This window comes from Fibroporia radiculosa, assembly GCF_000313525.1.
Source record: "Fibroporia radiculosa TFFH 294 genomic supercontigs, scaffold8081, whole genome shotgun sequence".
Lineage (NCBI taxonomy): Eukaryota > Fungi > Basidiomycota > Agaricomycetes > Polyporales > Fibroporiaceae > Fibroporia > Fibroporia radiculosa.
In genome coordinates, this window is record NW_012133453.1 from 8,122 (window position 1) to 34,468 (window position 26,347).

The 26,347-nt window shown below is 50.7% G+C and overlaps 13 protein-coding genes across 13 annotated transcripts; 6 read left to right on the plus strand and 7 right to left on the minus strand.

The window, feature by feature from the left end:
- Nucleotides 1-247: 247 nt before the first annotated feature.
- Nucleotides 248-1,309, minus strand: FIBRA_06577 (uncharacterized protein; the record flags this gene model as incomplete). Its single annotated transcript, XM_012328293.1, has 7 exons — nucleotides 248-298; nucleotides 358-512; nucleotides 567-708; nucleotides 763-900; nucleotides 1,007-1,107; nucleotides 1,156-1,176; nucleotides 1,246-1,309. The coding sequence occupies 7 exons, from the start codon at nucleotides 1,307-1,309 to the stop codon at nucleotides 248-250; spliced, it is 672 nt and encodes a 223-aa protein (XP_012183683.1).
- A 1,446-nt stretch (nucleotides 1,310-2,755) lies between these two features.
- Nucleotides 2,756-3,671, plus strand: FIBRA_06578 (uncharacterized protein; the record flags this gene model as incomplete). The annotated part of the gene is made up of 3 exons (XM_012328294.1): nucleotides 2,756-3,013; nucleotides 3,066-3,133; nucleotides 3,194-3,671. 3 exons carry the CDS (start codon nucleotides 2,756-2,758, stop codon nucleotides 3,669-3,671), a joined length of 804 nt encoding a protein of 267 aa, XP_012183684.1.
- A 242-nt stretch (nucleotides 3,672-3,913) lies between these two features.
- On the minus strand, nucleotides 3,914-4,550 carry FIBRA_06579 (uncharacterized protein; the record flags this gene model as incomplete). The annotated part of the gene is made up of 4 exons (XM_012328295.1): nucleotides 3,914-4,023; nucleotides 4,073-4,184; nucleotides 4,236-4,407; nucleotides 4,462-4,550. 4 exons carry the CDS (start codon nucleotides 4,548-4,550, stop codon nucleotides 3,914-3,916), a joined length of 483 nt encoding a protein of 160 aa, XP_012183685.1.
- Nucleotides 4,551-5,093: 543 nt separating this feature from the next.
- On the plus strand, nucleotides 5,094-7,839 carry FIBRA_06580 (uncharacterized protein; the record flags this gene model as incomplete). The annotated part of the gene is made up of 18 exons (XM_012328296.1): nucleotides 5,094-5,131; nucleotides 5,186-5,195; nucleotides 5,252-5,339; nucleotides 5,394-5,412; nucleotides 5,462-5,516; nucleotides 5,580-5,738; nucleotides 5,799-5,998; nucleotides 6,053-6,099; nucleotides 6,164-6,307; nucleotides 6,360-6,436; nucleotides 6,486-6,551; nucleotides 6,610-6,781; nucleotides 6,831-6,956; nucleotides 7,018-7,204; nucleotides 7,267-7,306; nucleotides 7,363-7,462; nucleotides 7,517-7,636; nucleotides 7,712-7,839. The coding sequence occupies 18 exons, from the start codon at nucleotides 5,094-5,096 to the stop codon at nucleotides 7,837-7,839; spliced, it is 1,776 nt and encodes a 591-aa protein (XP_012183686.1).
- Nucleotides 7,840-8,094: 255 nt separating this feature from the next.
- Nucleotides 8,095-8,389, minus strand: FIBRA_06581 (uncharacterized protein; the record flags this gene model as incomplete). The annotated part of the gene is made up of 2 exons (XM_012328297.1): nucleotides 8,095-8,202; nucleotides 8,267-8,389. 2 exons carry the CDS (start codon nucleotides 8,387-8,389, stop codon nucleotides 8,095-8,097), a joined length of 231 nt encoding a protein of 76 aa, XP_012183687.1.
- Nucleotides 8,390-9,045: 656 nt separating this feature from the next.
- On the minus strand, nucleotides 9,046-11,382 carry FIBRA_06582 (uncharacterized protein; the record flags this gene model as incomplete). The annotated part of the gene is made up of 13 exons (XM_012328298.1): nucleotides 9,046-9,180; nucleotides 9,239-9,304; nucleotides 9,362-9,487; nucleotides 9,543-9,555; nucleotides 9,606-9,683; nucleotides 9,757-9,961; nucleotides 10,016-10,115; nucleotides 10,178-10,310; nucleotides 10,381-10,490; nucleotides 10,541-10,579; nucleotides 10,633-10,986; nucleotides 11,045-11,091; nucleotides 11,148-11,382. The coding sequence occupies 13 exons, from the start codon at nucleotides 11,380-11,382 to the stop codon at nucleotides 9,046-9,048; spliced, it is 1,641 nt and encodes a 546-aa protein (XP_012183688.1).
- A 565-nt stretch (nucleotides 11,383-11,947) lies between these two features.
- FIBRA_06583 (uncharacterized protein) lies at nucleotides 11,948-13,712 on the plus strand (the record flags this gene model as incomplete). Its single annotated transcript, XM_012328299.1, has 6 exons — nucleotides 11,948-11,975; nucleotides 12,042-12,580; nucleotides 12,636-12,753; nucleotides 12,810-13,031; nucleotides 13,093-13,350; nucleotides 13,408-13,712. 6 exons carry the CDS (start codon nucleotides 11,948-11,950, stop codon nucleotides 13,710-13,712), a joined length of 1,470 nt encoding a protein of 489 aa, XP_012183689.1.
- A 184-nt stretch (nucleotides 13,713-13,896) lies between these two features.
- Nucleotides 13,897-16,515, minus strand: FIBRA_06584 (uncharacterized protein; the record flags this gene model as incomplete). The annotated part of the gene is made up of 9 exons (XM_012328300.1): nucleotides 13,897-14,715; nucleotides 14,776-15,044; nucleotides 15,105-15,122; nucleotides 15,171-15,245; nucleotides 15,296-15,406; nucleotides 15,463-15,562; nucleotides 15,615-15,760; nucleotides 15,804-15,843; nucleotides 16,018-16,515. The coding sequence occupies 9 exons, from the start codon at nucleotides 16,513-16,515 to the stop codon at nucleotides 13,897-13,899; spliced, it is 2,076 nt and encodes a 691-aa protein (XP_012183690.1).
- Nucleotides 16,516-16,736: 221 nt separating this feature from the next.
- Nucleotides 16,737-19,438, plus strand: FIBRA_06585 (uncharacterized protein; the record flags this gene model as incomplete). Its single annotated transcript, XM_012328301.1, has 12 exons — nucleotides 16,737-16,778; nucleotides 16,833-16,997; nucleotides 17,053-17,146; nucleotides 17,205-17,343; nucleotides 17,400-17,496; nucleotides 17,550-18,136; nucleotides 18,186-18,228; nucleotides 18,278-18,460; nucleotides 18,524-18,839; nucleotides 18,894-19,154; nucleotides 19,204-19,280; nucleotides 19,340-19,438. The coding sequence occupies 12 exons, from the start codon at nucleotides 16,737-16,739 to the stop codon at nucleotides 19,436-19,438; spliced, it is 2,103 nt and encodes a 700-aa protein (XP_012183691.1).
- A 1,352-nt stretch (nucleotides 19,439-20,790) lies between these two features.
- On the plus strand, nucleotides 20,791-21,584 carry FIBRA_06586 (uncharacterized protein; the record flags this gene model as incomplete). Its single annotated transcript, XM_012328302.1, has 3 exons — nucleotides 20,791-20,849; nucleotides 20,912-21,077; nucleotides 21,558-21,584. 3 exons carry the CDS (start codon nucleotides 20,791-20,793, stop codon nucleotides 21,582-21,584), a joined length of 252 nt encoding a protein of 83 aa, XP_012183692.1.
- Nucleotides 21,585-22,096: 512 nt separating this feature from the next.
- On the minus strand, nucleotides 22,097-22,963 carry FIBRA_06587 (uncharacterized protein; the record flags this gene model as incomplete). The annotated part of the gene is made up of 5 exons (XM_012328303.1): nucleotides 22,097-22,174; nucleotides 22,232-22,552; nucleotides 22,610-22,654; nucleotides 22,708-22,848; nucleotides 22,889-22,963. The coding sequence occupies 5 exons, from the start codon at nucleotides 22,961-22,963 to the stop codon at nucleotides 22,097-22,099; spliced, it is 660 nt and encodes a 219-aa protein (XP_012183693.1).
- Nucleotides 22,964-23,281: 318 nt separating this feature from the next.
- Nucleotides 23,282-24,402, plus strand: FIBRA_06588 (uncharacterized protein; the record flags this gene model as incomplete). The annotated part of the gene is made up of 5 exons (XM_012328304.1): nucleotides 23,282-23,507; nucleotides 23,562-23,851; nucleotides 23,903-24,004; nucleotides 24,060-24,195; nucleotides 24,248-24,402. 5 exons carry the CDS (start codon nucleotides 23,282-23,284, stop codon nucleotides 24,400-24,402), a joined length of 909 nt encoding a protein of 302 aa, XP_012183694.1.
- A 427-nt stretch (nucleotides 24,403-24,829) lies between these two features.
- FIBRA_06589 (uncharacterized protein) lies at nucleotides 24,830-26,215 on the minus strand (the record flags this gene model as incomplete). Its single annotated transcript, XM_012328305.1, has 6 exons — nucleotides 24,830-24,896; nucleotides 24,949-25,344; nucleotides 25,403-25,507; nucleotides 25,563-25,887; nucleotides 25,951-26,096; nucleotides 26,151-26,215. 6 exons carry the CDS (start codon nucleotides 26,213-26,215, stop codon nucleotides 24,830-24,832), a joined length of 1,104 nt encoding a protein of 367 aa, XP_012183695.1.
- Nucleotides 26,216-26,347: the final 132 nt, after the last annotated feature.

Genomic DNA, 26,347 nt, shown 5'->3' on the forward strand with positions numbered 1-26,347 from the left:
GAGTCATGAGCACATGCTACGTGACGAAACAGATTGATGGGATAGTTGGGAATACGCCCTGTGTTTGGGCATGAAAAGGGACGACAGTGGATCCTTCTTGGTCGCTGATAGACGGCTAGATGGTGGTGCACGAGGTGGCGAGGCCTGCCCAGGCAACCGGGTATTCGACGAAGCTGATATTGCTTCTTTCGAAATACTTGGAGCGGCATTTGTTGGTGCTGGTAGCAGGGGTTGGGTGGAAGCTGTCTTAGCCGACGTCTTGCTTGGTGGCGAATGGTCCTTTGATGTTGTCGAACGCCTGCGCACCGTGACGGTGGTTACCCTTACACGAGACGATGCAGTTGCGTTGGTTGGAACCTGCGGGAGCTTGATACTAGGCACAGAGGGAGTCACACGGTAATTCTTAGCGGTAGGCATAGGAGGAATCATTGGCGTGCCGTAAATGCCCTTCTGCATACGCGCGGCCTCTGATCGTGTCTTCTGTAATAAGGTCTTCGGCTGATATGCTCCCCCTGGCCAAAATACGAATGAGTGTGGTGCACATGCAACAAGAGTTATATATGTACAGTTACGAGAGCGTTTGGTTTGAGGGAGACGATCTGTAATCTTGATCTGTGTTTCTTTCCTGCGGTCCGCCGCTTCTTGACGTATTGTTCTTAGGCGCGATCCGAGCTCTTCGAAGCGTTTGGCTTCCATGTCGCGGAGCAGCTATGCCGGTCGATATGATGCCTGTGTGGAACCAGCGATGAGATGACCACGTACAAAGAATTCATCCCGCCATGATTCTGGCTCTTCGATGCCGTTGGAGCGATACTGCTCAGTGACAATAGGATATGTCCGGAAGGATAACCTCCGCCAGATATCTAGGCCTTGCATGAGCACCGACTTCCCTTCCTTCTTCTATATGCTAAGAATGAACTTGCCTGTTGTTTCCTTCTCTAACTCCTGGGGATGTCAATGCAAATGCCATAAGCCCCAGCCATATACTAAGGATACAGAAACAGACCGGGCTATCCTGTTCTAGCCGGAGTAGGGTCTCTGGGGAGCAGCTCTCCAGGATAGGGATAAGCAAGTCATAGCGAATACCGCCACTAAGGCCGCATATGCCTGAGTGGTCATGAGGTAAACACCGAGGTTCAAAGTGACAGAACTTACTATCACTATGCGCGGCTGCAACTGGACACCAGATTCGGTGATCGAGCTGGAGTGAGACTAGACTCTACTACCCGAGGATGTGATTCGTACCTCGCTGGCATATTTGCACCAAAGATGGAATGCGACGTGCGGATTGTTCAGCGTCGAGTGACATTCTGAGCAGACGATGGCGGCAGGATTGAAGCAGACAATGGCGAAGCACTCGCCAGTATCCGGTCACGAGGCCGCTTTCCCACACCGCATCGTTTCTAGCGTGTCCACTTTTGGGTTGGTTAGAACGGTGGCGGGCCGCTGCGGCGGTGGCAGCTTCAATTCAAGATGTGAACTATCCACAATATTTCAGCGCAAGTCTGTATACACGGCTGCACAGGTTCCGGACCCCTGTTATTCGTAGGTGTCGTCTCGGATATTCCACCACAAGGCCCTCGCCAGCTGATCGTTGCCGTCTTCCTAGACGACCTGCGCGCTTTCCCAGTTCCGAGACTTACCGCAGCGGAGGTGATTTTACTCGGCCACTTTCCGCGTTTTTGTCGCGTCCCGAGTCCACGATGCACATACATCCTGCACTGAGTTTGCAATTTTGTTTGACCTGGGCCAGAACAAATGGAGAAGACCGCGAGCGATGACAGCACGATCAGTCCACGCTTGTCAACACCGAAAGTGTGTTATCTCACGCGACAATTTATAGTTACGTTGATTGTTTCCGTCGTTGAAATTCGCGGAAGCCTTTCAATGACTCCATCTTAGCCGTTGTCATTTGTCCCAACAAAGCTAGGCCAAACTTAAACATTCGGAGCGCACTAAATCTCAGGAACAGGTGGCAACAACAAACGTCCTTGCTCCAATTTATCGAGCGAAACATCTCGGGCAATAATTTATAGGCTCAGGCGCACGCGTGGAACAATCTGCCGCAAGTCGAGCGTGATCTTCCAGAGATCGTGCTGCCGAAGTGCGTGTATCAGTACGTTTCGTAGATAGGATCCCTCGGGCAAATACGTGATACACATTCCTCATGGCATTGCAGGTCTCCGAGATTCACGGTAACAATGGAGTCACCGATTCACAGCGCATCGCAACGGGTGGCCTTTAAGCTTGAAGCGTCTGGCACTACTGTCAGTCGTGAAGGGCGACATTTTACCCGGGCTGCTCATACCGCGCAAAATAGTCCTGCATTTCCGGATCATTGCCGTACACGGAGAGATGGAGAATTTTGGTGTGGTGAAAACGCAAGGCCGCTATGTTCCTGAAAGGCGCGCATGTCCCACACTATCCTGTGCACAGACGCTGTGGCCTCGCTATGTCTTGCAATCGAGCCTCTCGCCATGGTACGCTTCTAATAAATTCTAACGCCGTGATTCTTCGCCCTTCTAGTACCGATCAACAGAAATGGTATAATGCATTACGGTGCAGTGTCCCTGGTGTCGGTGCATGCATTATGAAGCGTAAAAATCGATCGCAGGATGGGCGTCATAGTCCCTTGGAGTGCCTTGAGGTTCCAACTATAAAAGCGCATGTCAATCGCCTACCTCAAAAGGCCGAAAATACGACCTACCGTTATTGTGAATCAGAACCCCTCCTGTACCCAAGTCTGCACTCTGCGATGTCCCAAGGAGCTGAACGCGACGTTCAAGGCCCTACGCACCCTCGTCTTCATCTCCGCGACGCTCGGGATGCACACACCCTCTTCGAGGCAGTCCGTCTAGGAATGTTGAAGCTTGTCAGGCGACGGTTGAACGACTACGAAAGATCAACATATATTGTATCCGGCTCTGTGTTCGTTTGGGAGGAGAGCGAAGAGGAGACCGGTCTGAAAAGATGGACTGACGGTCGCATATGGAGCCAGTCTCGAATGCGAGAGGTATGCGCGTTCGTTAACTTGGGCGCTTTGCATATTGACGCCACTGAACCAGCCGTATCTGTTCTATGATGAGAGAGTATCTCCAGACGGAAATCAGACCAACAGCGGGCAGACCTCACAGTGAGCATCATGTTCATCACGCCTTTTATGCCAAGAATTTCGACCATCATTGTTTTGCAGATCCACCTATCGCTTTGTCGACGGGCCGTCTCGGACGTGGTCATCTTCAGCACAATCTCACTTCGACCGAAGCGATCAGGCCCCAATGGGGTTGGTGAAGCAGGCCTATTCGGCGTGGGTCCTCGTGTCGGCGAACGCAAGGCCACGGAAATGGCATCTGACCGCCTACTTCACGTATGCGGACCTCCCCAACATCCCGACCCTCGAGCGTGATCGGATGTTGCGTAATCTAACCGTGCCGCAGGGTGTTTACAAGAGCGGGAAATCGAGGTCAAGGAACGTGGAAGCATCGCCCGCGACAGGCTCCTCATCCGGGACATCGCCAACCCCGCACGGAAGCCAGCCGCGCGATCAACCGGGAAATCCCCTAGTTCTCCCGCCTCCGCGTGTGGGGGCGACTGGACAACAAGGACGTCCGCTTCCACGAGGAGCGGAAGATCAGCGTATGATCCAGATGTTGAATTCACGGCCTATTTGATGAATGCAGGGCGTGCTGTCGGAGTTACGGGAGATCCCACTCTTACCTTATACTTACAGTAATTCAAGCGACAAATAGCATACAGGCCTTTTCAGAGCGGAATTTGCCTCACGGAAAGCAACTGATTCGGTTATACATTAGGCTAAATGGTATTAGACTCCGTGCAAAAACCTTTGAAGCTAGAGATACAGCGGACTGTGAGCTCAGTATACAATTAATAAGTGGCCGGACAGACGGGACGGTTAATCTTCGTCATCTGACGCATCATCTTCAACCTGGCCTGCCTTCTCTGCAGCATTCATAGCGCCCAATATATCGTCTGATTGACCCTTCTGTGAAGCCAGTCGTTGTCCTATTCACAATGAGCATCATCATGAGTCTACGAGGGAGAACCGACCCACTTATCAGAGTGTGGATTGCCTCCTGCGTTCTTCGCTCCAGCTTCGCGAGCTTTTTCTCCATCTCTCTCTTCAAATCCCAATTTGGCCGTTTGGGCGCAATGTTAAACAAATCCTGGATACCCGAGTCAGAAACTAGACAGCTTATGATAGCTTAGCCACATACTAAATCTTGCGCTCGTCGTTCCGCATCTTCTGCAATAATCGCATGTGCAAGCCCCTCCACTTTCTTCTCGACTGTATCTTCCATTACGACATCATCGTCAGGTGTATGCTTCTTCAAAGTCCGCCTTTCAGGATCAAACGTTCGGTGTTTGATGACTGTGTCTGAGGACACACTACGAGCCATGGATTAGCCATGTTACACTCCAACAGCGCAAAAGTTGACACACTTGTCGTTGTCACCTGCCTCGCCTGCTTTTCTCTTGCGAAGCGCGACCAAACGCGCTTTCCGGGCTTCAGACGCATCTGCGAGAGACATAGCAAGAGTTGGCAGTCGGAAGGATTGAGCGAGGCTGACGAGACGGTACCTCCCAGGCTGTGATGTAGGTTCAGTGTTGCCTGCTCAGGCTCAGTTGATCAAAGACGCGCAGGGCCGCGGAGAGAACAGCGTGCTGACTAAGCAAGAGAGCACGTCGCGACTTGGCCGTCTGAGATTCGCTTCAAGTTCATGCTGGAACTCGCTGCTTCTTTCCTGCTTTTTGTGATTTCTGACAGAGGGCTGGGTAATGATCCAGAATTGGCGTTCATCGTGCTTGAAAGTATTTGAACGACACCAGGAACATGCGCTTCGATCTTGCTACGGCGCGCAGAGGCATTTCTCAGTGCATTCGGTATGCTATGCTGCCACACGGAGAGCAATTCAGATGGAAGACTTCCCATGCGAGATGATACGGTATGCGGTTTTCTGATTGCTTGTATTGCCTCTCAAGCTCACCCTGAGCCAGGAACTTCTCGATAATTGCTCACATTGGTACGCGTTGGTCCTGCGTCATGAATATACACGGTAATAACTCGAGAATTCATGTGTAAAGACCATGGTAAATCAACCTTGGCGGACAGGTGCGTAAGCGCAATCAAGGTACTGTAGTTCTCTGAGTAACCTTACCCGCGTAGGTTGCTCGAGGTCTGTTAGTCCAGCCACTGTGAGATGGCGCGTCACTGAGCCATCACTTAATATAGCTGACAGGGACTATCGACAAGAAGCAGAAAGGCTCGAATCAACAAGTTTTGGATAAATTGAAGGTTGAGCGGGAGCGTGGTATCACAGGTATGTTTTCTACTCCTCCCTAACTGCATGACACGTTCTGATGAGGTGACTTAGTGAAGGCTCAGACTGCGAGGTATCCTACGTTTCATCTTATCCGCTATATCCGCTCTAAGTATATTCAGTATGATACACAAGTTTTCTGGGCATCAATACCTCCTCAACTTGATTGACACGCCTGTGAGTGTGACAGCAAGGTTCATGAGTCAGAAGCAGACTGTAAATTGTTTATTCAATGGACAGGGTCATGTTGACTTTGCATGGGAAGTTTCTCGCTCTCTCGCTGCCTGTCAAGGCGCACTGCTCCTCGTTGACGCAACGCAGGGCATCGAAGCCCAGTCCATATCGGTATTCCACATAGCTCAGGAACGTGGTCTCAAGATCATTCCAGTCCTCAATAAAGTAAATTTTCCCGCACCTTTGCCGTCAGCTGCTCCATGTGCTGACTCAATGGGCGTCCAGATTGACTTGCCTGCTGCCCAGCCAGAGATTATAACCGCTCAAATGCAGTCTACCTTCGGCATAGATCCGGTGGATTGTATAGCAATCTCTGCCAAGACTGGTGAAGGTGTGGAGAATGTGCTACAAGCTATCATTGACAGGATACCCCCACCCTCGGGAGACGCTTCCGCCCCCTTGAAAGCATTACTATTTGATTCTTCGTGCGCATCTAGCTCTCCGCAGCCGACCATAAGATATTGATTGATATGTTTTAGGTATGACCGATATCGTGGTGTGATTTCTCTCGTCAATATACAAGGGGGTGTCCTGCGGAAGGGCGAGTCTATAAGATAACCTGTATGCATCTGAAACTCATGATTATATAGGCGACAAGATTGCGTCATGCCATACTCGTAAAAAATACGAGGTAGTCGATTTGGGAATCATGCACCCGGAGGAATCGCCCACCGCGAGTCTTCAGCCGGGACAAGTAGGTTTTATCGCTTGCAACATGAAAGAGTCGTCTGAAGGTTTGCAAAATCTTAGCACGTTTTCCATTTGATGTTGATTTGCCGAACGCAGCGCACGTTGGCGACACTCTACATAGAGTCGGAGAAACTGTCGAGCCAATGCCCGGATTCAAACTGGCGAAGGCCATGGTCAGGCCTGTCACCCTCGGTTAAGTTTTGTCCCTGATGTTCAGAAAAGGTCTATGCAGGCATATACCCCATTGATAGCAACGACTTCCCTAAATTAGAGGAGTCTATCAAGCGGGTTCGTACATCTGAAGATTCTTGTTGTGTCGGAACAAATTCTGACTGACGCATTGCAGCTCACTCTCACGGATCGCAGTGTCGAGGTCACCCGAGAATCGTCTACCGCTCTCGGACAAGGGTGTCGCCTAGGTTTCTTGGGCACGTTGCACATGGACGTCTTCCGGCAGCGGCTGGAAGACGAGTATGATGCGAATATCATAATTACGGCACCAACCGTCCCTTACAAAAGTTCGTATGATGACCGGAAAATTATATGGCATGCTATTGATTTGTGCAGTCGTTTACAAGGACAAGACTGTGATTGTGAGCAACCCGACAGACTTCCCTGACATGGCAGACTCTTCAGTCAGAGCAAAGGAAGTCCAAGAGCCTATCGTCAACGCGTCTATGATTGCCCCCCAGTGTGTGTTGACTATCCTCTGCTCCTGATCGCTGACTTGAACAATATCTAACGCGTTGCACAGCTTATCTTTCTGATATGCTGGAACTATGCTACTCCCACAGAGCGGAGAATCTGGACTGGAAGTACCTGGATACGTCTGGTACCCCTGATTCTCGGATCATGTTGACATGCACGATGCCACTCACGGAGATTGTCACGGACTTTTTTGACAAGCTCAAAAGCCGTAGCTCCGGCTTCGCCAGCTTTGAGTAAGTGACTCTCATTGTGTGTAACGGCAATTGTTTAGAGCGCGCATCATCATGTTTTACAGCTATGAAGACGCCGGATATCAGCCGAGCAATATGGTCAAGGTCATTCATCTGCATGAGTGCATATTCATGCACTGTGTTGATTGTAGCATGCGTAGATGATGTTCCTTCTCAACAATAAGCCGGTTGATGCCTTGGCCTTGATCGTCCATCGTTCTGCCGAGCAAGACGTCGGCAGAGCATGGGTGAAGAAGCTTCGTATGTGCCATGATCACCCCAACGGAGGATCTTATTACCAACGCTGTTCTACAGATAAGGTTATTCCGAGACAACTATTTGAAGTGCCCATACAAGCGGCTGTCGGACGACGAATTGTAGCACGCGAGACATTGTCCGCGCTTAGGGCAGACGTTACGGCCGGACTATACGGCGGTAGGCTTGGCTCTGCTGACTCGGAGCTTTCCTACACCGACTAACTCAAATACGGGCTCTTTCCTATTTTTCCAGGTCATTACGAACGCAAGCTCAAGCACCTGAAGAACCAAAAAGAGAGCAAAAAGAAGATGAAGAGGGTGGGGAGTGTTGAGCTACCCCAGGAGGCCTTCTTCGATATTCTAGGAACGAAGTCGTCGTAAAATTCATGTTGTTCAAGCCGCTGCCGGTTAACCACGCCTCTTAGGCGACGTCTTTCTCTTCATATTCGTAGAATACTGTTATGCTTAGTCGTACTGATCAACGAAAGGTTGGGCTAGTTAAAAGAGATGTTCTAGAATAATGTGTGGCTGAGCAGGGGCTTGTATGCGAGTGTAACAAAGAGCGGGCTAGCGGTGCTAAGGAAACATGTGATGTGATGTGTAGTGGACTTATACTGATCATGACTTGCTTTCCTCTCAAACCACTTGCAGGAACGCGCGAACTTGGGGTTCCGGTAAAGCACCGATGAAGCGGTTGACTGGCTTGCCATCCTTGAATGCCATCACAGTTGGGAGAGAGCTCACCTACCCTCCAGATACACGCACACAGATTATTACAGCGAACGGAGTATGTCAGAATATCACGCACGTTATATTCTTGAGCGAGCTCAACCTCTGTGTCCGTGTCAATCGTGACGAGGTCGAGGGACAAGCCACTGCCGGACTTGACCTCGGGGTCGTCAGTCAGCTTCTCAAGGATGGGGGAGAGCATCTTGCATGGTCTGCACCAACTATGGACGGAAATGGACACACAATAAGCCGACGTTCGTAGAATCATACGCCCAGAAAATTGTACGCCAGGAGAAGCATATCTGCTCACTTTGCATAGAAGTCTACTAAGACGACCTTGTCCGTCTTCGTGATGACCTTCCGGAATGTCTACAACGTATCATAATGGAAGGTCAGCGAGGAGTTTTGCGTTCTCATTCTTAAGAATTGAGCTCAACAGAGAAGGTTTCGAAGTACCTCTGAGTCTGCGTCGATAAATTGCTCATTCCGCCGTAACGATGCGTGGAACGGTCTGGAAAACACCTGGGGTGAACACAGCGTCGATTGAAATGTGCGTCTAGCTAGAACAGAGTGCATCTTGGCGTACAGGGTCTAAGAGTGAAGGGACGCGCAACTTTTACCCTGGCACCGTTTGAAGAAGCTCGGTAAGTAGACTCGAGGTAGACGCTCTACTCGTGCGCACGCGCGTAATAGTCACGACATAAAGAGCCGCGATCTCGGAAGGCTCGCGTGAGTCTGCTTCGCTCAACTGCTGCCGACTACAAATATAATCTTGCAAGAATAAATTATCTCAAGAGTGGGGATGGAGCTACATGTACTATACATTCAACCGCATCTGATAGCTAATAGGTATGTTTTCTAGTTAGGCATCTTCCGAGTCCCGTCTGCGCTGGCAGCGGAGTATTCGTGCACGACCCACTCCGTGAACTTCAGCCACTGCTTCTCATACAGTGCCAGAGCACGTTCCTTTTCTGCATCTTCAAGGCAAGAATACTGTGTGGCATTGACGCTTGCTCAGAGACAGTGTAATACGAAGAACGAGAAGACACACCTTGATACTGTCCCGAGCGAGCTCGCCCATGGTAATTAATCCCGAGACTTCTGTCGATACTAAAACCTGGGATCCCACATGAGGCGTTGATTCAGAAACTCGGCCTGCAGTCATAAGACGAACCTGATAAAAGTCGTACGTCAACCCCGTGCTTCCCCATGCAGAGGGATCATCAGAGCTCAGCGCGACAGGAAGACCATGGTTGATCATGATCGGAAGCGGATGCATCGGCATAGAAGTTGTTAAACGCTTCGTGCTTATTGTGAGTATACACGGTTAAAGGGGATGAGTAAATGCCGCGTACCAACACCTCGTTGCTGGAACCGCTATGTTAGATATGTAAACAGGGCTCTGGGCTAGCACTTACGATATAGGGCAGACCTCCAAGGCAATCGTCTTCTCCTTGCAGATCTCCATCAACTTCGGGTGTTTGACGAGGGAATATCTAGAAAAACATTTCACACGACGAGACTTATGGGTGGTGGGGAATCAGCACAGAACGGGTATCGGAAACTTACCCGTGTCCGATCCGCTTCGTACCAAGAAGAATGGCATCATATAGATTCATGTCGGCGGCAGAGCCATCTCCGAGCGTTTCTCCGGCGTGAAGAAGGAGCGGGATGTCGAGTCCGAGCTCCTTCTGACGTGCTTTGAACTTGGTGAGCGGTTCAATGTAGTCGGTCAGAGGCTTCAGGGAGTCTTCGTGCCCAACAAGGTCGAAGCCTGACGGCGCGAAAATCATTAGTCAGAATTCAATCCAGAGCAAGTGTTACTGACCCGCAATTAAATGTGGAAACTCCTTCTTGAGAGCGAGGCAATCTTCCAGGTACCACTCGACGTTGTCGCCTTGGTCCATACGCAAGGTGGTATAGATGATCTAGTGAACGAGAGAAGATACATGATCGAGCTGTTTTATTTTCAGTTATCGGAAAGCGTCACCTTTGCACCTACAAACTCATCCTCTCGACCTTGACGTTTGAGCTCTGCCTTAACCTCATTGAGAACCTCGTCAAACGCGACCAGACATTCTCTATGCGTAACATTTTCTTGGCCATCCGCGCCAGTCATGTACCTGAAGAATTGGAGTCGCCTAAATATATGCGCACCTCGAGGAGACAATTCCCCGGCTAAGAAAACCTTACTTGTACCAGAAATTGATCCGTGGCTCGACATAGGAAATGCCATCATCGACAGAGGACAGCAAAAATTCTCGCACGTACTTCCGCCAAAGCGGAAGAAAGTGGCACAAATTCTGGAGCGGTCATTGTAATGAGCGTTATTTATACATGATGGCTAACCCACCCCGGAGACCATGAAAGTACTGGTAAATTTGGCCCATATCTTCAGAAAGTTAGCAATTTGTCCATCGGCGTAGAGTAATGAGGAGATGTCACCTTGGCAGTGGTATTGTGTGTGCCATACGCCTCTGACGGGTTAATTTCCAAAGCGCTCACGACCCAATCGTCAAATGCTTCTGGACCGCCGAGACTCTGATCGAAGTTCTGGCGAGCTTTATGCAATGGCACGTATTCATTGGGTACATACGAGTCTTCCGTCAAAGAAGCCAGGCTGGTCCACTGATCCTGAGGCAGCGCTTTGAACTCGGGCAACGTTGCCCTCAAGTTATTCGGAGTGATTCGGTTCGCAGCCCGAACGTGCATTGCGGGCTGCTCGAGAGCCAGCTTAAGCAGAACACGCGCCTTGACAGTAGCATCAAGATGGGCATGAAGCAGGGCGCCCTTTGGCATCTGAAGACTCGCGGAGTCATACAAAGATGGAAGAATATGTTCGGAAAATATGCCATACCCTGCTCAATATTTGGAATAGCTGCGTGTGCACAGCGATATTCCGAGCTGATATTCAATTTTCAGCATCATCCAGAAGACAGTTTATATTGTCGGCTGCGGACCTGTCAAGAACGCCATTCCCGGGAAGACATTGGGAGATTTGTCGTCGGGTAGATAGTCAAAGATCGTGGTACCATTAACGCCCCAGACCGACACAGCCTCAGCAGCACGGATGGCGCGAACAATGCTTTCAGCTTTCTGTTCGATGTGCGTCAAAGACTGCATCCTAGCAGAGTCCACTCGTTGAGCTCTGTCTTCCGTGATGAGTTGCTCACGCTGCTTCAGGTAATCCTCCATGGTTATTTGTGGGCTGTATGAGCGGGTTTAATCGGTAAACATTTGTACAAACTCAAGAACAAATGTGTGACAGACAGTGTAAGGTGCTGGATTTTTCTCTCTGGGGCTTACGTGCAGATTGCGCGTATGCGTACCCCGCATTCGTATCAGAATATATACGTGGGCGTTCATAGACGAGAAGGCGATAGAAGCATCAAGATCTTGTCGGAACCGATAAGGAGTCACCGAACACTCGCATGCGGCTGCCCAGTGGCTGCCCTGGATCTGAGTACAACGACTCATGGTCCACGCTTTGCACTGCTGGTAACAAATATTGACTCTCAAGTCTAATTTGCATGTTGAGAGATGGCAAGCAGGTCCAGGACGAGGTTGTCAAAGTTGTACTGAACTTCCATAGGATTACGCGGCGGTCGATAGCTTGAGACAAGTCGAGTCGATCGCACCCGCGCAACGCGTGTGCACGTGCAAGCGCGTGGACGCGTTTCTGTCGGCGCGTCTTACGACCCTTGCCTGACCTCTACCACCACCTTCGGGCAACGCGTCTTCAGCTGATCCTCTTTTCAATATGTCGGATTCTTCTGGAGATGAGTTCGGTATGTGTCTTGTGCTTGTGAAACCGCTCAGGACCTTCTGAATATGTACCAAGGCATGCCCACCAGCCACATTTGATCCCACAACTCCAGCTCGAATCGTCACGGCCAGGAAGTCGGCTGCACGCCCTCCACCAACGAACAACAGGCTTTCGGCAGGTTCTTCGAGCAAATCACAGACCGTGCCATCGAAACGCCCTGCCCCGACGCGGCACAGCAATGCCACCCACGAATCAATCGTGATAGAGTCATCTGGCGATGAAGTGGGTGTTACCGGTGGTGGTGAGAACGATGCAGTAGGTACAGCTCCCCAAACATCCAGGCCGACCGCCAAGAATAGGGCAACAAAGTCCTCCAATGCGAAGGGTAAGGCCAGGGCCGACGCTCCTGGTCCTTCGAGGAGTGCTCCTGGCACCATATCAGGATCACCTATAGAACTGGGTGATGCTCTATCCCATGGCGATCAGCCTGAAGATCCCCCAAACGGACGAGTGTCTCGTGCGAAAAACGACAGCAAGTCTAGATCTAATCCCTCGTTGAGTCGACCATCACGGGAACAAGAAAATCTCAGATACGAGCTCGAATCCCTCCGTAGACAATTAGAGAATGTAAATAGAAGTATCCTCCTTTCATATGCATGATTGAATAAAGTAACGTGCGCAGGTTACCTCTGAAAGGGATAAATATGCGCAGCAACTTGAGGAGTTATTTCAGATACGACAAACAGAGCCGGAGCAGGCATTTGAACAACTGAAAGTACAATTTGAAGCACGTTTCAAAAGTATGTCTTTTCGTATTGGTTAAATTTCCCTGCTTTATTATACTTCCGCCTGGCAGCTCAGGAAACCATTATCGACGAACTCACGTCACAACTGGCAAACACAAAGGCTCTCGGAAGCACAGGCAAGTCGGCTGTGCTTCATTTCCTCACCCGCGAAGCGGCAGATGAGGAAAAGGAAGCTGTGCAGAAGGAGGTCGCGCGATGGAAGGAGGTAGTCAAAGAGAGAGATGTCAAACTGGCGCAGAAGGACAAGCACATAAGCGAACTGGAAAATCAAGGTGTGCCCGCTTACGATGGATATTCCAGATCTCCTCAGACCCCAATCTGTTGCTTCTGTAGAAAAACTATTGCGTTCCGACCTAGCTGCAGAAGTTGAACGGGGCAGAGTTTTGTCTTCCCGAAGCCAGGCGCCCGTGATTCGCTCCAACACAGCCGAAGATCCTAGAAATGCATTCGTCGTGCGATTGTATGAAGACATGACCAATCTTCTCGTTGTCTCGGTGAAGATGGAAAAGAGTACATTTCTGGGGCTTGACGAGCCTAATTTCACATGTGTCTATACACATAAGGAACCCTCTTCAGATCGGCCTGCCACCAGTATGCAACTCTATCTGATATGGTATCGTGGACTTGCTGATCGAATATCCATGTTAGGTCTGAACTTTAACTTGCGGCAGATATACGACAAACAAGAAAATTGGGACGACTCTAAGCCCATCACGAAAGAGGATTTGATAAAGCGGGTCAAATTCCAACCACGAGATCTGCAAAACGAGCCGCAAGAATTTGTACAGAACCTGGACTTCTTCCAGGAGCCGTTTGTATTCATTCAAGACCAGCTACCTGTGTTCCTCAAGACTCTCACGGAAAAGATAACGGACATCGTACAAGGTAATACTGAGGAATCAGACGACGAAAAAGATCAGCTGGAGAATGACGTGATCGAAATCGACGGTTGACAGACCGTTTTATAAGCATTATTATAGAATGGTGTACTGCTGTATAACCGCAGGTGACCATTGTCTCGTATATATGGTCCCTGGGATTTTGGACTATGGATATTCTTGGTCACATCTGCTCTCATTATTACAATACCTATCTAATTCCTACAAAATCTAGGGCATATCCTACAATATCACATTGTCAGTCTTCTTTCGGCGCACCCGCTGTTGTCCAGATCCTTAGCGCCCGCTCGTCCCGCGTAACGGAGGCCTTCTTCACCGCCAGCGATGCGAACCCGCCCTCAACGTCCGAGCCACCCAAGATCGCACCAGCCTTCACTAGCACCTCGACGACGTTCTCATGCCCCTGTCGTGCAGCATAATATAGCGACGTATGCCCCAGCGCGTCGCGCAGATGGACTAGCGCGCCTGCCTCCAACAAAGCACCCACCGTGTGCACGCTCCCGTTTAATGCGGCCGAATGCAGGGGCGAGCGCCCCGACGCCGGCTCGATGCAGTTCGCCAGCCCGCCCCCGACAGTGATTATCCGCCTCGGCTGAAAATCTGCTCCGGGGTTCGAGAGGTTCGGGCTCGGAGCCTCCGCACCAACCCCTGCCTCCGCAGCGAGACAGAACCGGACCGCAGCGATGTCGTCGCGCGCGGCAGCGAAATGGATGAGGAACGGGTACAGCGCGCTCTCAGTTGACGCTGCCTCTGCAGCTGTCCACGACCAGGGCGCCGCGGCCTCCGCGAGGCTCTCGCCACCGTTGCTTGGCGTGTCGGGGGTAACGATGACGTGGGGGACGTGTGGTTGTGCAGATGAAAGACGGATGGCGTGCGAAAGCACGCCCTGGATGCTCTCGAGATTTTGCGCAATACCCTTCGCATCGCCCGTCGGTGGTGGGAGTGTGCTTGCGGGGCGGGTAAGCTCGCCCCGCAAGGGTGTCCCGAGCAGCGCCCGCACCTCCGCAACGGACAGCTCCGGCTTCGAGAGGAGGTAACTGAGTTTGGTCAGAGCGCACTATCGGTTCGTGTTTTGTCAGCGGGTCGGGAGTAACAGATCAGGAGCGCTACGACAGACCTCGGGGGTCATGTCTCCACCCGGTACGACGCCAGCTAGCAGCAAGTTCCGCCCGGTCTCATATGCGTCCGAGACGGAGCCTTTGGCGCATTGCGAGATGGAGACAATCACGACGCCTCTGTCGCAGGCGTCCTTGAGAGCACCGATGAGATCGGTGCGCTGTGGGGCATTACCTGCGCCAAATGTCTCAAGGACAACACCCCGAGTGGGAGGCGTGAGGAATGCTCGCACGGTTGCTGCAGTGATTCCCGGAAACAGTCGTAGAGTGGCTGTTGAGGACGATGATCACCGATGGTATGATGGCAGGCAGCCGCACAGTATCTCCTTACCTACATGTGGACTCATTTCTATGGTGACATCAGAAAGAACAGAAATCGTAAAAAACGTAAGCTCACGTTTATGTGTCCTGAATCGCCGCATGTTCGTTTGCCTCAAAACATCATTCCAATTGACGACAATGTCAATACCCACTGTATAACATATCTGTAAGCGCCGTCACACGGGCTCACTTGAGACTGACCATTCACGAGCGTTGGGAAATTTGGACTTGCAAACGCGTTGAGATCGTAAGACGAGAATTTTGATACCCGATTACCACGGTAGAGCGTGTGGTTGAAATACAGAGAGCACTCTAGCGAGGGGTTCGCGTTGAATGCCGATGCAACGGGCGACGACGTTCGGAATCACCTGGTATAATATAGTGACCAGCAATCATCAACGCCCCCAGCAAGTTATCAACTGCATCGTTCCGTAGTTGAGACAACGGAATCTGAGCACCGGTGACAATCTACTCGGAGCAGATTCGAAGTCAATCGTGTGGCAGCTGTAAGACAACGTACCACGGTCTTGCCCAGATCTTCAAGCATGAAGCTGAGGGCAGACGCGGTGTAAGACATCGTATCCGTTCCGTGTAGAATGACGAATGCATCAAAAGAGGAATAATTGAGCTCTATTTCTGTGGCGATACGAATCCAATCTACCCCAGCTTTCATAAGATCAGCAGAGTGGAGGACTACTGTGAGTTATACCTTGTATCTCAAGATTGCTGCTGTCAAGAAGAGGATCCCACTTGTGATATGAAGGTCAGAGAGCATTTTATTCGAGGGAGGCAAACAGACAATCCCCCGTTGCAATGCTGGTACGAAAATTGAAGCATTTTAAACAGACTAGTCTGGCTCTAAGGCCAACGGACTGCGCTCTGAAACGATATTGTGATCTATCTCTCATGGCTACAAAACTTACCTCAAGTACAGCATATCGAATCCGTTTCCGAATGCCGCCAGGCGCAGTGCTTCGCGGTGTTATGAGGCTAGGTAGATGCGCCTCGTAAACGTCATCGGCTATCTTAGTACACACAGGCCATTTCGCCCTGGATTGTTGAGGGACTTGAGACAGCTGCGCGGCCACTCGAGACATTCCTATGGGCCGCGTAGATCGCACAGGCAGCGTCGGGGGGTTGAGATGTCCGGGAGTGCCAGGCAGTGTGCCGTCGCGGTCGGGGCCAAGAGCGGGACTGGCCCTTCCGCTGTTGCTGCTCCACTCACGATATCCTTCTACAGACGATGAGTGAGAGAACAGGGAGTCCTCGAGCGGGTCGTGAAAGCGGTTTTGCGTGCGCAGGGTTTCGGTGAGGAAATATGGCTCCGGGACATAGCCCTGATGGCTGAGAATCATGTTGATGGTGCCCCCGGTGTTGAGAATAAGTACTTTTGATTCATCTGAGGAGAGAGAGAGGTCCATGGCGGAGGGGAGATGAGTCTGTGTCTCATAATTCGAATCTACAAAGTTTGAGTGGTCGCCGCAGACTCCGGGTAGACCCAAGATCTAATCGGGAGATTAGATAAGATGAGGACATGGATGAGATGCTTGACTCGAATTCAATACTCCCGTGTCGTTTAAATAAAAAGGCCTCTGGCCTCCCGGACACTCGCTACTTTCTTCCCACTCTCTCTTCCGCCCCCATGGAAGCAATCAAAAAAGTATTCGAGCAAAAGAATAAGGATGTAAGTCCCTCTCTCCTATCCTCGACTTCAATACGGTCCTCACGTCCATCGCAGAGCAGCCCTGCGCTGGTGACCTTTGTCACCGCGGGCTATCCAACCGAAGATGACACAGTTACAATCCTACTCGCCATGCAGAAGGGCGGTGCGGATCTCATAGAGCTTGGTGTTCCATTCTCCGACCCCATGGCAGATGGGCCTGCGATCCAGGAAACCAATGTTGTACGTCAGGCCGTCATCTTTACTCGTCGTACAACCATTGAATTTGCTATGCTAGATCGCACTCCAGAATAAAGTAGAGCTTCCAAACTGTCTTGGCATTGTACGAGAGGCTCGTAGCAAGGGATTGACGGTTCCCGTTCTACTTATGGGTGGGTTCTCATTATATCTGGCTGCGGACGTTTTGGCTCACTGGAAAGCTAATCTCAGGATACTACAATCCCCTACTTGCTTACGGGGAGGACAAGGCGATTCAAGATGCCAATGAAGCCGGCGCCAACGGTTTCATAGTTGTTGACCTGCCGCCTGAGGAAGCCATCTCATTCCGGGAGAAATGTACAAAATCAAAGTAATTGCCTCACGACTGTGATCACGCTGTTCACTCATCATGCCACATCTGCACAGTCTTTCATATGTCCCACTTATCGCCCCATCTACCTCCGAAAGGCGTATTGAATTCCTTGCGTCCATCGCCGACACATTCATTTATATCGTGTCCAAGGTGTGTGCCTTCTGCAGTTCCTCATCGGTAACAGGAGTGTTTAGCGCGTACAGATGGGCACTACTGGGTCCTCCGTGAGCGGAAAGATGAACAGCGCGCTGCCCAACCTCATCTCCCGCGTACGCGAGCATACGGATGCCCCTCTTGCCGTCGGATTCGGTGTAGCTACCCGCCAACACTTTGATTTGGTTGCTGATGCAGGCGCGGACGGCGTTGTCATTGGTAGCCGGCTAGTATCTATCATTAAGCAATCACCTCCTGGCGAGGTCGCGAAAAGCGTCGAGGCCTACTGCTGTGAGATTAGTCTAAAGAACCAACCCCCCAAGCGGCCGAACGCCTCCAAGACCCCCAACTCCGCGTCGCGTGTAATCAAGACAAGTGGATTGGACACCGAGTCGGTGAAGCAGAATCTACTCCCGCCGAGATTTGGAGAATTCGGCGGACAGTACGTACCCGAGGCGCTCTGGGACTGCTTGGTTGAGCTGGAGGCCGCGCATCAGTCAGCAATGCAGGACCCCGAGTTCTGGAAAGAGTTCGAGAGCTTCTATGGATATATGAATCGCCCGTCGAGGCTATACAAAGCGGAGCAACTCACGAAGCACGCGGGTGGTGCTACTATTTGGCTCAAGCGAGAGGATCTGTAAGTACTGTATAGATCCTTTATTAAAAAAAAATAACGACGCTCTCAGCAATCACACGGGGTCTCACAAAATTAACAATGCTATCGGCCAAGTAAGTGTATTGATGCCGTCCGTGTAACCCAAAACTCAATGTCGTTTAGATCCTGCTCGCGCGACGACTAGGCAAGAAGCGTATCATTGCTGAAACAGGTGCAGGCCAGCACGGTGTAGCTACTGCTACTGTATGTGCTCGCTTTGGTATGGAATGTGTCATCTACATGGGAGCAGAGGATGTACGCCGCCAGGCTCTCAACGTATTCCGTATCAGGATGCTCGGTGCTCAGGTCAGCTAGTATTACGGCGATTGCTGCCCAGTCCTCTCCTAACACATTGTCTTGATGTTTCAGGTTGTTCCGGTGCACTCGGGTTCGTGCACACTGAAGGACGCCGTCAACGATGCTCTCCGCGACTGGGTCACGAATCTCGCTGACACTCACTACTTAATTGGATCAGCTATCGGGCCGCACCCCTTCCCGACGATTGTGCGTGACTTCCAGCGTATCATTGGGAAGGAGATCAAGCAACAGCTGCACTCAGAGATTGGGAAGCTTCCTGACGCCGTCGTTGCGTGCGTAGGCGGAGGTAGCAATGCTATCGGCACTTTCTTTGATTTCATTCCAGACAAGAACGTGCAGCTTATCGGTGTCGAGGCTGGCGGAGAAGGTCGGTGACCACACAGAGCTACAAATTCTTTCCTTGTCTCAATACCTATATCAGGTCTTGACGGCGAGCGCCACTCTGCCACTCTGGCGAAGGGTCAGGCTGGAGTGTTCCACGGTGTTCGGACATATGTTCTCCAATCGCCCTCGGGACAGATCATCGAGACTCACTCGATCAGTGCCGGTCTCGACTATCCAGGTGTAGGGCCCGAACACGCCTGGCTGAAAGACTCCGGCCGCGCTAGTTATGTCGCTGCGACTGACGAGGAGGCTCTCCGCGGCTTCAGGATGTGCACACAGTTGGAGGGCATTATCCCTGGTGAGTAGGTTTGTCGCGTTGCTCTTGAAACGTGCTGATTTCGCTTCAGCGTTGGAGTCCTCGCATGCGGTTTGGGAGGGTGTCCGTATCGCGAAGACCATGCCCAAGGAGACCAACATCGTTATCGTACGTTCAACCGTGTGGTGCCGCTGGATATCTACTGACTCTCTTTTGTGATGTTCTAGTGCCTTTCGGGTAGAGGTGATAAGGACGTGGAGCAGATTTCGCAACTACTCCCCGGAAAGTGGGAGGACATTCTCGACTGGCACGTACCCCAAGTATAAACTGAGAGAGCAGAGCAGAGACCAGAAACAATTGTTGTAAATCGTCTGTATCTCTTACATTCTTGTACAGAGTCACACCGGAACCAATGTAGAAGAGTAGACTTTGTACTTGAGGCCTGAGTGCACAACGGACTTTGATCTTTGTGGATGATAGGTGCAATTGCCGCTGGCCTGCGTAGGCGATGGATGTAGCCCCATTGTTTTGCTTTCTGATTGTATATCGTTGTGATTCTACCGCGTCCTTAATCCATGTAAGTCATGGACGTGTAACCGCGCGCAACGAGGATCCTACAGACTTCGAAGAGCAAGAAGTGAGACGGTGGCGCAAGCGTTGGTGTGAATTGGCATTTAGTAAATCAATGTGCCTGTTTATCAGACAACCGCCATACCTAATAAGAGGCCTCGTCATGGTTAGTCGGATGAGACGTCGCAGTGAAATTGGCCTGGTGTTAGGGCCTAGGCTCGTAGATCGATGCGCTGGAGGCAAACGGGCGGCGACCTTGCATGATTATTGGAGCGGGGGAAGAGCGCACGCGTAGAATGTCTGGGACAGCCTCGCATGGGGATACAGCTACGTTGGTACAGAGGTCCCGTGATCGTCTATTGGCATCCATCCCGGCCTGCATCCACACGAATGGTCATGTCCGGCTACAGAAACAGCTAGCCACCACTCGATATGGCTATTGAATGGCCTGTGATGTATAACGTATGGCAAAAACAAAAATGAGATCGCTATTGCAATGGGAACCGTCCGAGATAGCATGTAGACGCTTGGAACATGGCCCTTGATCGCAAAACTGAGCAGAAACCCTGTGGCCAGTGGCTCAGTGCTTCAAGTTCGTGTCAAGATCATGCTACGAGTCCGGGAGCGGCGCTGGCGATATATCATCCTCCGGAAACTCCGGTCTCGTACCCAAGCCTTCGACACGTTTGGGTACGAGACCAGGAAACTCAGGCATCTGTGATTTGGAGTTCCAGATTCTTGCGGAGAGTCTTTGGATCCGCCTATTCGCCGTTTGCACTTTGCGGGAAGTCTTCAAAACACATTTCCCGCACTGCTTGCACTGATTACAGCGAGCTCCCGCGTACAGCTCCCGCGTCATCGAGCTTGATATAAAATGACCATCCACTCTACCAATTTGTCTCCAGCACTCGGTCGATCTCTGTGCGCTCGCCGACTCCAAGCACAGGTACTGGATAGTGAGTATACCGACCGTGCAAGACTCCTTGGTGACTGCGGCCCTCATTGACTTTGTATTTCTCCCTAGCCTGACCTTGTTCCCCTTCATTCCGAAATAAACGCCTCTATCCATCTCTCATCTTTACGTCTTTCCTTGTCGACATTGACAATCATGCGTGCCACGACCACCATTATCGCTGCCGCTGCTATTGCTGCGCCCCTTCTGGTTAGGTAAACCAAACGTTTCCCTGAATGCAGGTGAGGCAAGGCTCATTCATGCTTGGGATTTGCAGTGCCACCCCTTCCCCATCCCATGCCGGCCTATATGCGCGCGAGGAGTTCGCACCGTATGTGTCGGCCCGCGACGTGCATGATGCGGCCGCCATATTCCGCCGTGGCGGCGCGGCGAGTAAGCTTCAGCAGCTTGTACAGACTCCTTTGAGTCAGGATGGTCGTAAGGTGCGTAGTTTTGGCTGTCCTCACCAGCATTGCACTTACGGGCAGATATCTCATCGTGCTGATCACCTGGACTTGACCCCATCACGCGTATCGCTACCCATGTGTTGTGTTTGCGGGGCAATTAGAACCCAGAAACGAAAGGATTTCGGCTAGTATGTTCAGAGAGTGGCTTCGCGAGCGCGAGAGTGTACTCATAGTGCGATGGCTGCCCATTCTCGCAGATCAATCATGGGAAATCGTCCAGTGCCGCATCGGCGGGAGGAGGAAGCACATCGTCATCCAACCAAGGGAATCGTGGGGGCGCTGAGAGTGACCAGCATCTAACGCCGAAGCAAAGAGAGGCTAGACTAGCAAAAAGTTTGCAAGAGCTTGGTATGGTGAGACGTGGGACAGGCTTGAGCGGGCGTGAGGACCTCCACACGCGCGCGTTATTAATGAGAGCGTTGATTGAGGAGCTCGACTGATTATATCGCGATTCAGAATGGGGAGGAGGACGACGACGACTAGATGCGTGTTTTATTCGATTAGCCTAGGAATGACAGATAGGTGTTGCTGTTGGCCATTAAATATTCGAATGACTATCCTTTGAGACCACCTATATGCTCGTGGTGCTCGTGCACGATAGCGTTGTCCCCACATCCCTGTGACAGCCGCCGCCCGAATGTCAAGCCTGCAATCTCCTGATGTGCTCAACTTCTGTCGTAGTCAGACGCGATGCAATTTCGGATATTTGAGATCATCAGTGACAATGATCGCTCAGACCTGGACCAGACAAGCTGGAAGTTCCCAAGCTCTTCATAGGATTGCTGGAGTACTCAGAGTGGAGCAGCGAGCGCTCAACGTTCAGTACTTGTACACGGCCATTGGCCCGTCGAGGGTCCGCAAGACACAACTCACGAACTCGAAATATATGCGGGGTGGTTGTTGTGTGCATCCCGGCGCAGCAACTCAACACAGGATCCAGTGTGTACGGACCGTAGAAAGTATAGAAAGTAAGTCAGTGGCGCCACCAAGGTTGCCTAACAAACAATCTCTAGAGAGTCTTCAGACTTTTCATCTGGAGGTGCCACCATCGCCATGGTTTTCTGGGCATGATACTACCCAGCTGCCTTAGACCTGCTCATTCAAGCAGATAAAATTCGATAGTGGCTCACCTTTTTCTTGTACTTGCTGGCAGTTTTGCGCCACATCATCATGTCCCGCTCGACATTCCGCACGCTCAATGCTAGTATTTCGCTTTCTTTCCTCGCAGATGAATAATCTCGTTCAACTGCGTCCAATTTATCCCGCAACTCGGAGAGACGCCCTGCCCATTCGCTGCGTACGTGTTCCCTTTTTGATTTACTTCGTTTTCGTTCCTCTCCTCTCTTCCTCAGCTCGTGTTTAATACCACACTGTAAGTAACGGCAGTTCGCTTTCGAGCGGTTGACTTCGTCTTTCAATTGTTGTAGTCGTTCAGCGTCGGATTTGATTCTCTATGCGGAAATAAATAGTGAGCGGAGGTTAGGAAGTGAAGCACGTAGATCATTAACCAGGTAGACCCTCCCAAGAACATCTCTAACGGACTTGAGGAGGCTCTAGATAAATGCCAGTTGGTGAAGTCGTATTCGTTGAATGAATCTCAACTCACCCGCATATGGGGCATCTGATCGCTGGGAAATATCTTCTGGACACCAGTGTCCGTGCTACAAGTTTCCGTTAGCTGAACACCATGTACACCAACGCCTGAACACACGTCGATGATCCGTGAGAGGTTATCTTCTTGATAATGCTGCAGTGGGAATGCATAAAAATTTTCAAGCTTAGCGCACCTTGTCCACGAGGGAAGAAGAACTCTGGGTCTTATTTGCATCAAAATCAGGGTACAACCTGATCATTTTCTCCATTGTATGCAGTTTGCCACAGATCGCACATGTCGCCTCGGGTTCGTTGATCGCAAAATTGAAGGTGGCACAATCGAGACAGTATAAATGACCACAAATTGTCGTCATAGGAGTTTTCGAATCTTCAAGAAGGTCAAAACAAATACTACACCTTATGTTGAACATTTGGGAGAAAGTAGGAAACTCGAGAGCCGGAGGCGCGAGGCGTGTTCGCGTTTCTAGAGTTTATCACGTGCTCGTGTCATTTTCTGGGCTTGCGAGCGCTAATGGCATACTGCAGGAAAGTGCTCTCAGCCGTAGCACGCACGACGAGCTTCTTCCATGGCTTCGGTGCTTAAAACCCAAAAGGCAAATGCATCCAAAGCAAGTGTAAAAGGAAAAGGAAAGCGCAAAGCCGAAGACATAGACGATGAGGAGACGCAGGCTCCCATTGCGAAGAGACCCAAGAACAAGCAAAGAGTGCTGCTCTTGTCGTCTCGAGGCATCACCCATCGTATGCGCCATTTTATGAATGATCTCGAAGCTCTCCTCCCACATGTCAAAAAAGGTACGCTATGCGCCGTATACTTTACCTATCTTCCGATTGACTTCGACGAGTCAGATTCCAAGCTTGACTCGAAAAACCACCTGCATTTGCTGCCAGAGCTCGCGGATCTCAACAACTGTAACAATACCCTGTATTTTGAAGCGCGGCGACATGAAGATCTATATCTCTGGGCTGCCAAGACTCCAAATGGCCCAAGCATCAAAATGCATGTTCAGAATGTGCATACCATGGATGAGCTGAAGATGACCGGTAATTGCTTGAAGGGGAGCCGGGGAATCCTGAGCTTCGACAAATCATTCGACGAAAGTGAATGGGGCCGGTTGACCAAGGAGGTTTTTACACATGTAAGCATCCGCTATAATTCGACTGTGAGCAGACCTCGGATGTTTTGTCAGATATTTGGAGTCCCGCCGCAAGCACGGAAAGCAAAACCATTTATTGATCACATCTTGACGTTCTCTGTACTTGATGACAAGATCTGGTTCCGTAATTTCCAGGTCTGAATTTGCTCAAACAGTACGAGACGTATGACTGAACAAGGTCATCCGTCAGATCATCGAGAAGGACCCCACGCAGCCTAACGGCCCACCACAGACGTCTCTTGTTGAGATTGGTCCTCGCTTTGTCCTCACACCGATTCGTATATTTGAGGGAGCGTTCAGTGGCGCAACGGTATACTCGAATCCGGGTAAGTCCTCACGCTTACATGCTGAAGGATTTACCGACAATCACTCCTGTAGAATTCGTTTCTCCCGCAGCTGTTCGATCAGCACTGAAGAGGGCAAAGGGCAACAAGTATGGCAAGCGGAAGCAGGCAGAGGAGGACAGGAGCGGCAGGAAGGAGGGTCGTCGGAGAGAGGAAGACGAGCTTGCCGTAGCGAAGGTTTTTGCGTAGACATAGTCGAAGCAATCGAGACCGGAATCCATGTCCAAACACGTACCGATCAGAAAAATGCGGGGCAATCTATAAGCCAGTCGACTTCTTGATTTTGCATTTGCGACGACTTACTCTTAGCTACGTTACATCAATTCGCATTCCCATGATCGGTGTATTGCAACGTAATTCGACAGTCGTTTTGCAACCGAACACACCACATATCATAGTATGCAAGTAGCCCCCCTTTCCCGTTCAAGAATACCCCATCGTCCTCTCAGACCACTGTTGTTTGGGTGTGCTCTTCTTGATCTTGGCGAGCCCTTCAGGATGGGCATCCTAGGTCATAGTGCATGCTTGAAATTGAAGCGCGCCTTATGGCGATGCTATGGCTCATAGTATCTGATCTTCATCGTCATAGCTCTCTTTGACGAGTCTGATTGAAAGTTCAGAAGAAAGTCCAGTATATGAGAATATCAACTTGCCTATAGACAGACGTCGGCGGATGGTCCCCGCTGAAATATTGCATAAGCTCGCGCCGCGGCAAATCAGCAGACACAAACTTACTCGTTGGTTATATAGACGTCAACGAGCTCTGGGCCGACGTAGTCATAATACGGATTGATGACATCGACCTTATTCACGAGACTGCCCTCTTCGAAGCCCAAGACGCTGCTTGGATCGCCAAAGTCAAGTGCGCCATATTCATGATAAAGGTTCCACAGCGGTGTGAGTTTAAATTGGCCCGCGCATACAACAACAGGGGTGCTGTGCGCGCGGGCTGCTGTTGCTGCGAGGAGGGATCCGGTGATGGCGAACATACCGCCGTTAGCGAGAACGGCGTGTGCACCGATTATGACTTTGTTGACGCGCGACATGATAGCATATATTGAGGAGTCAGGGACGAGGAAGGTTGATATGCCGGCAGAAGATAATGAAGTGGCCATATCTTGTCCGCTATACCTATGACAGAGAAGCAATTGGATGTTGCGATCGAGCACGCTGAAAATCAAATACTCACGAGGGACCTGTCTCAGCCACGATCACAGAATAATTCCGAGAGTGTGCTGCGGATTTCAAAAATGCTTCCACTGTTTTCGAGTGCCCGATCGTCAAAATAATCTCACTGTGAGGTTCTAAAGTAAGAGATCTCTCAAAGTACGTATAAGAACTGGACAAACTCTGAGTGGATGTGATCCTTTGCGGTTTTTGAAACGTTATCGTAGACAGTTTCTATTTCGTCGAGGACGTCCTGGATTGCCTCCATCAATACTGGTTTGATCCCCTTTGCAAACGAGTCCGGATCTTCAGTATCGTTTTCTTTAAGCGAAATTGTTGCCTCAGACTTGGGGGCAATCTCGTGTTTCCGTGGTTGACCCTGTAAGACAAACATCGATATCGAATAGACATTTCTTGACGGCGCAGACGCGGCGCCTCTTGTCGCGGTGTTGTATTCCTCTCGAATATTGTGCAGGACCTTCCTAACAATATTTCCAATGGTATGTTCTAGTAGTAAAAGACACATGAGATATTGATTTGTAAGTACACACACGCGGTGGCGATGGACACCTTTCGGCTGCGCCTCTGCTAATTTCTTTCCAACATCTCGTATGAGTCCCACTAGCTGTTCAATATTGGAAAAGCGAGCTCTTGATACGACTTGTCTGAGGACAAGGAGAGTTTCCAAAGCAGCCTCACGCGATCCGACGACTTGTCTGATGGAGGTTATCGATGTCAACACAGCGAAAGAAGGTGCACTGAACACGGACCTCCGTTTTAATTTCCCCGCGAGTACCTCGACAGCTCGGGAAGTTGCAGCACTTGAGCTCGCCATGTCCGTATTGTGAGCGATCTCTGAGATCTAAAGGTTGTCAGATTGTTTGTCACAAAAAGCAAGCAGTCGTGCGCAAGGGGTGCGGATTCAGTGTGGACGCCAGAAATGACTCCGGAAAGATATTTACGTGCA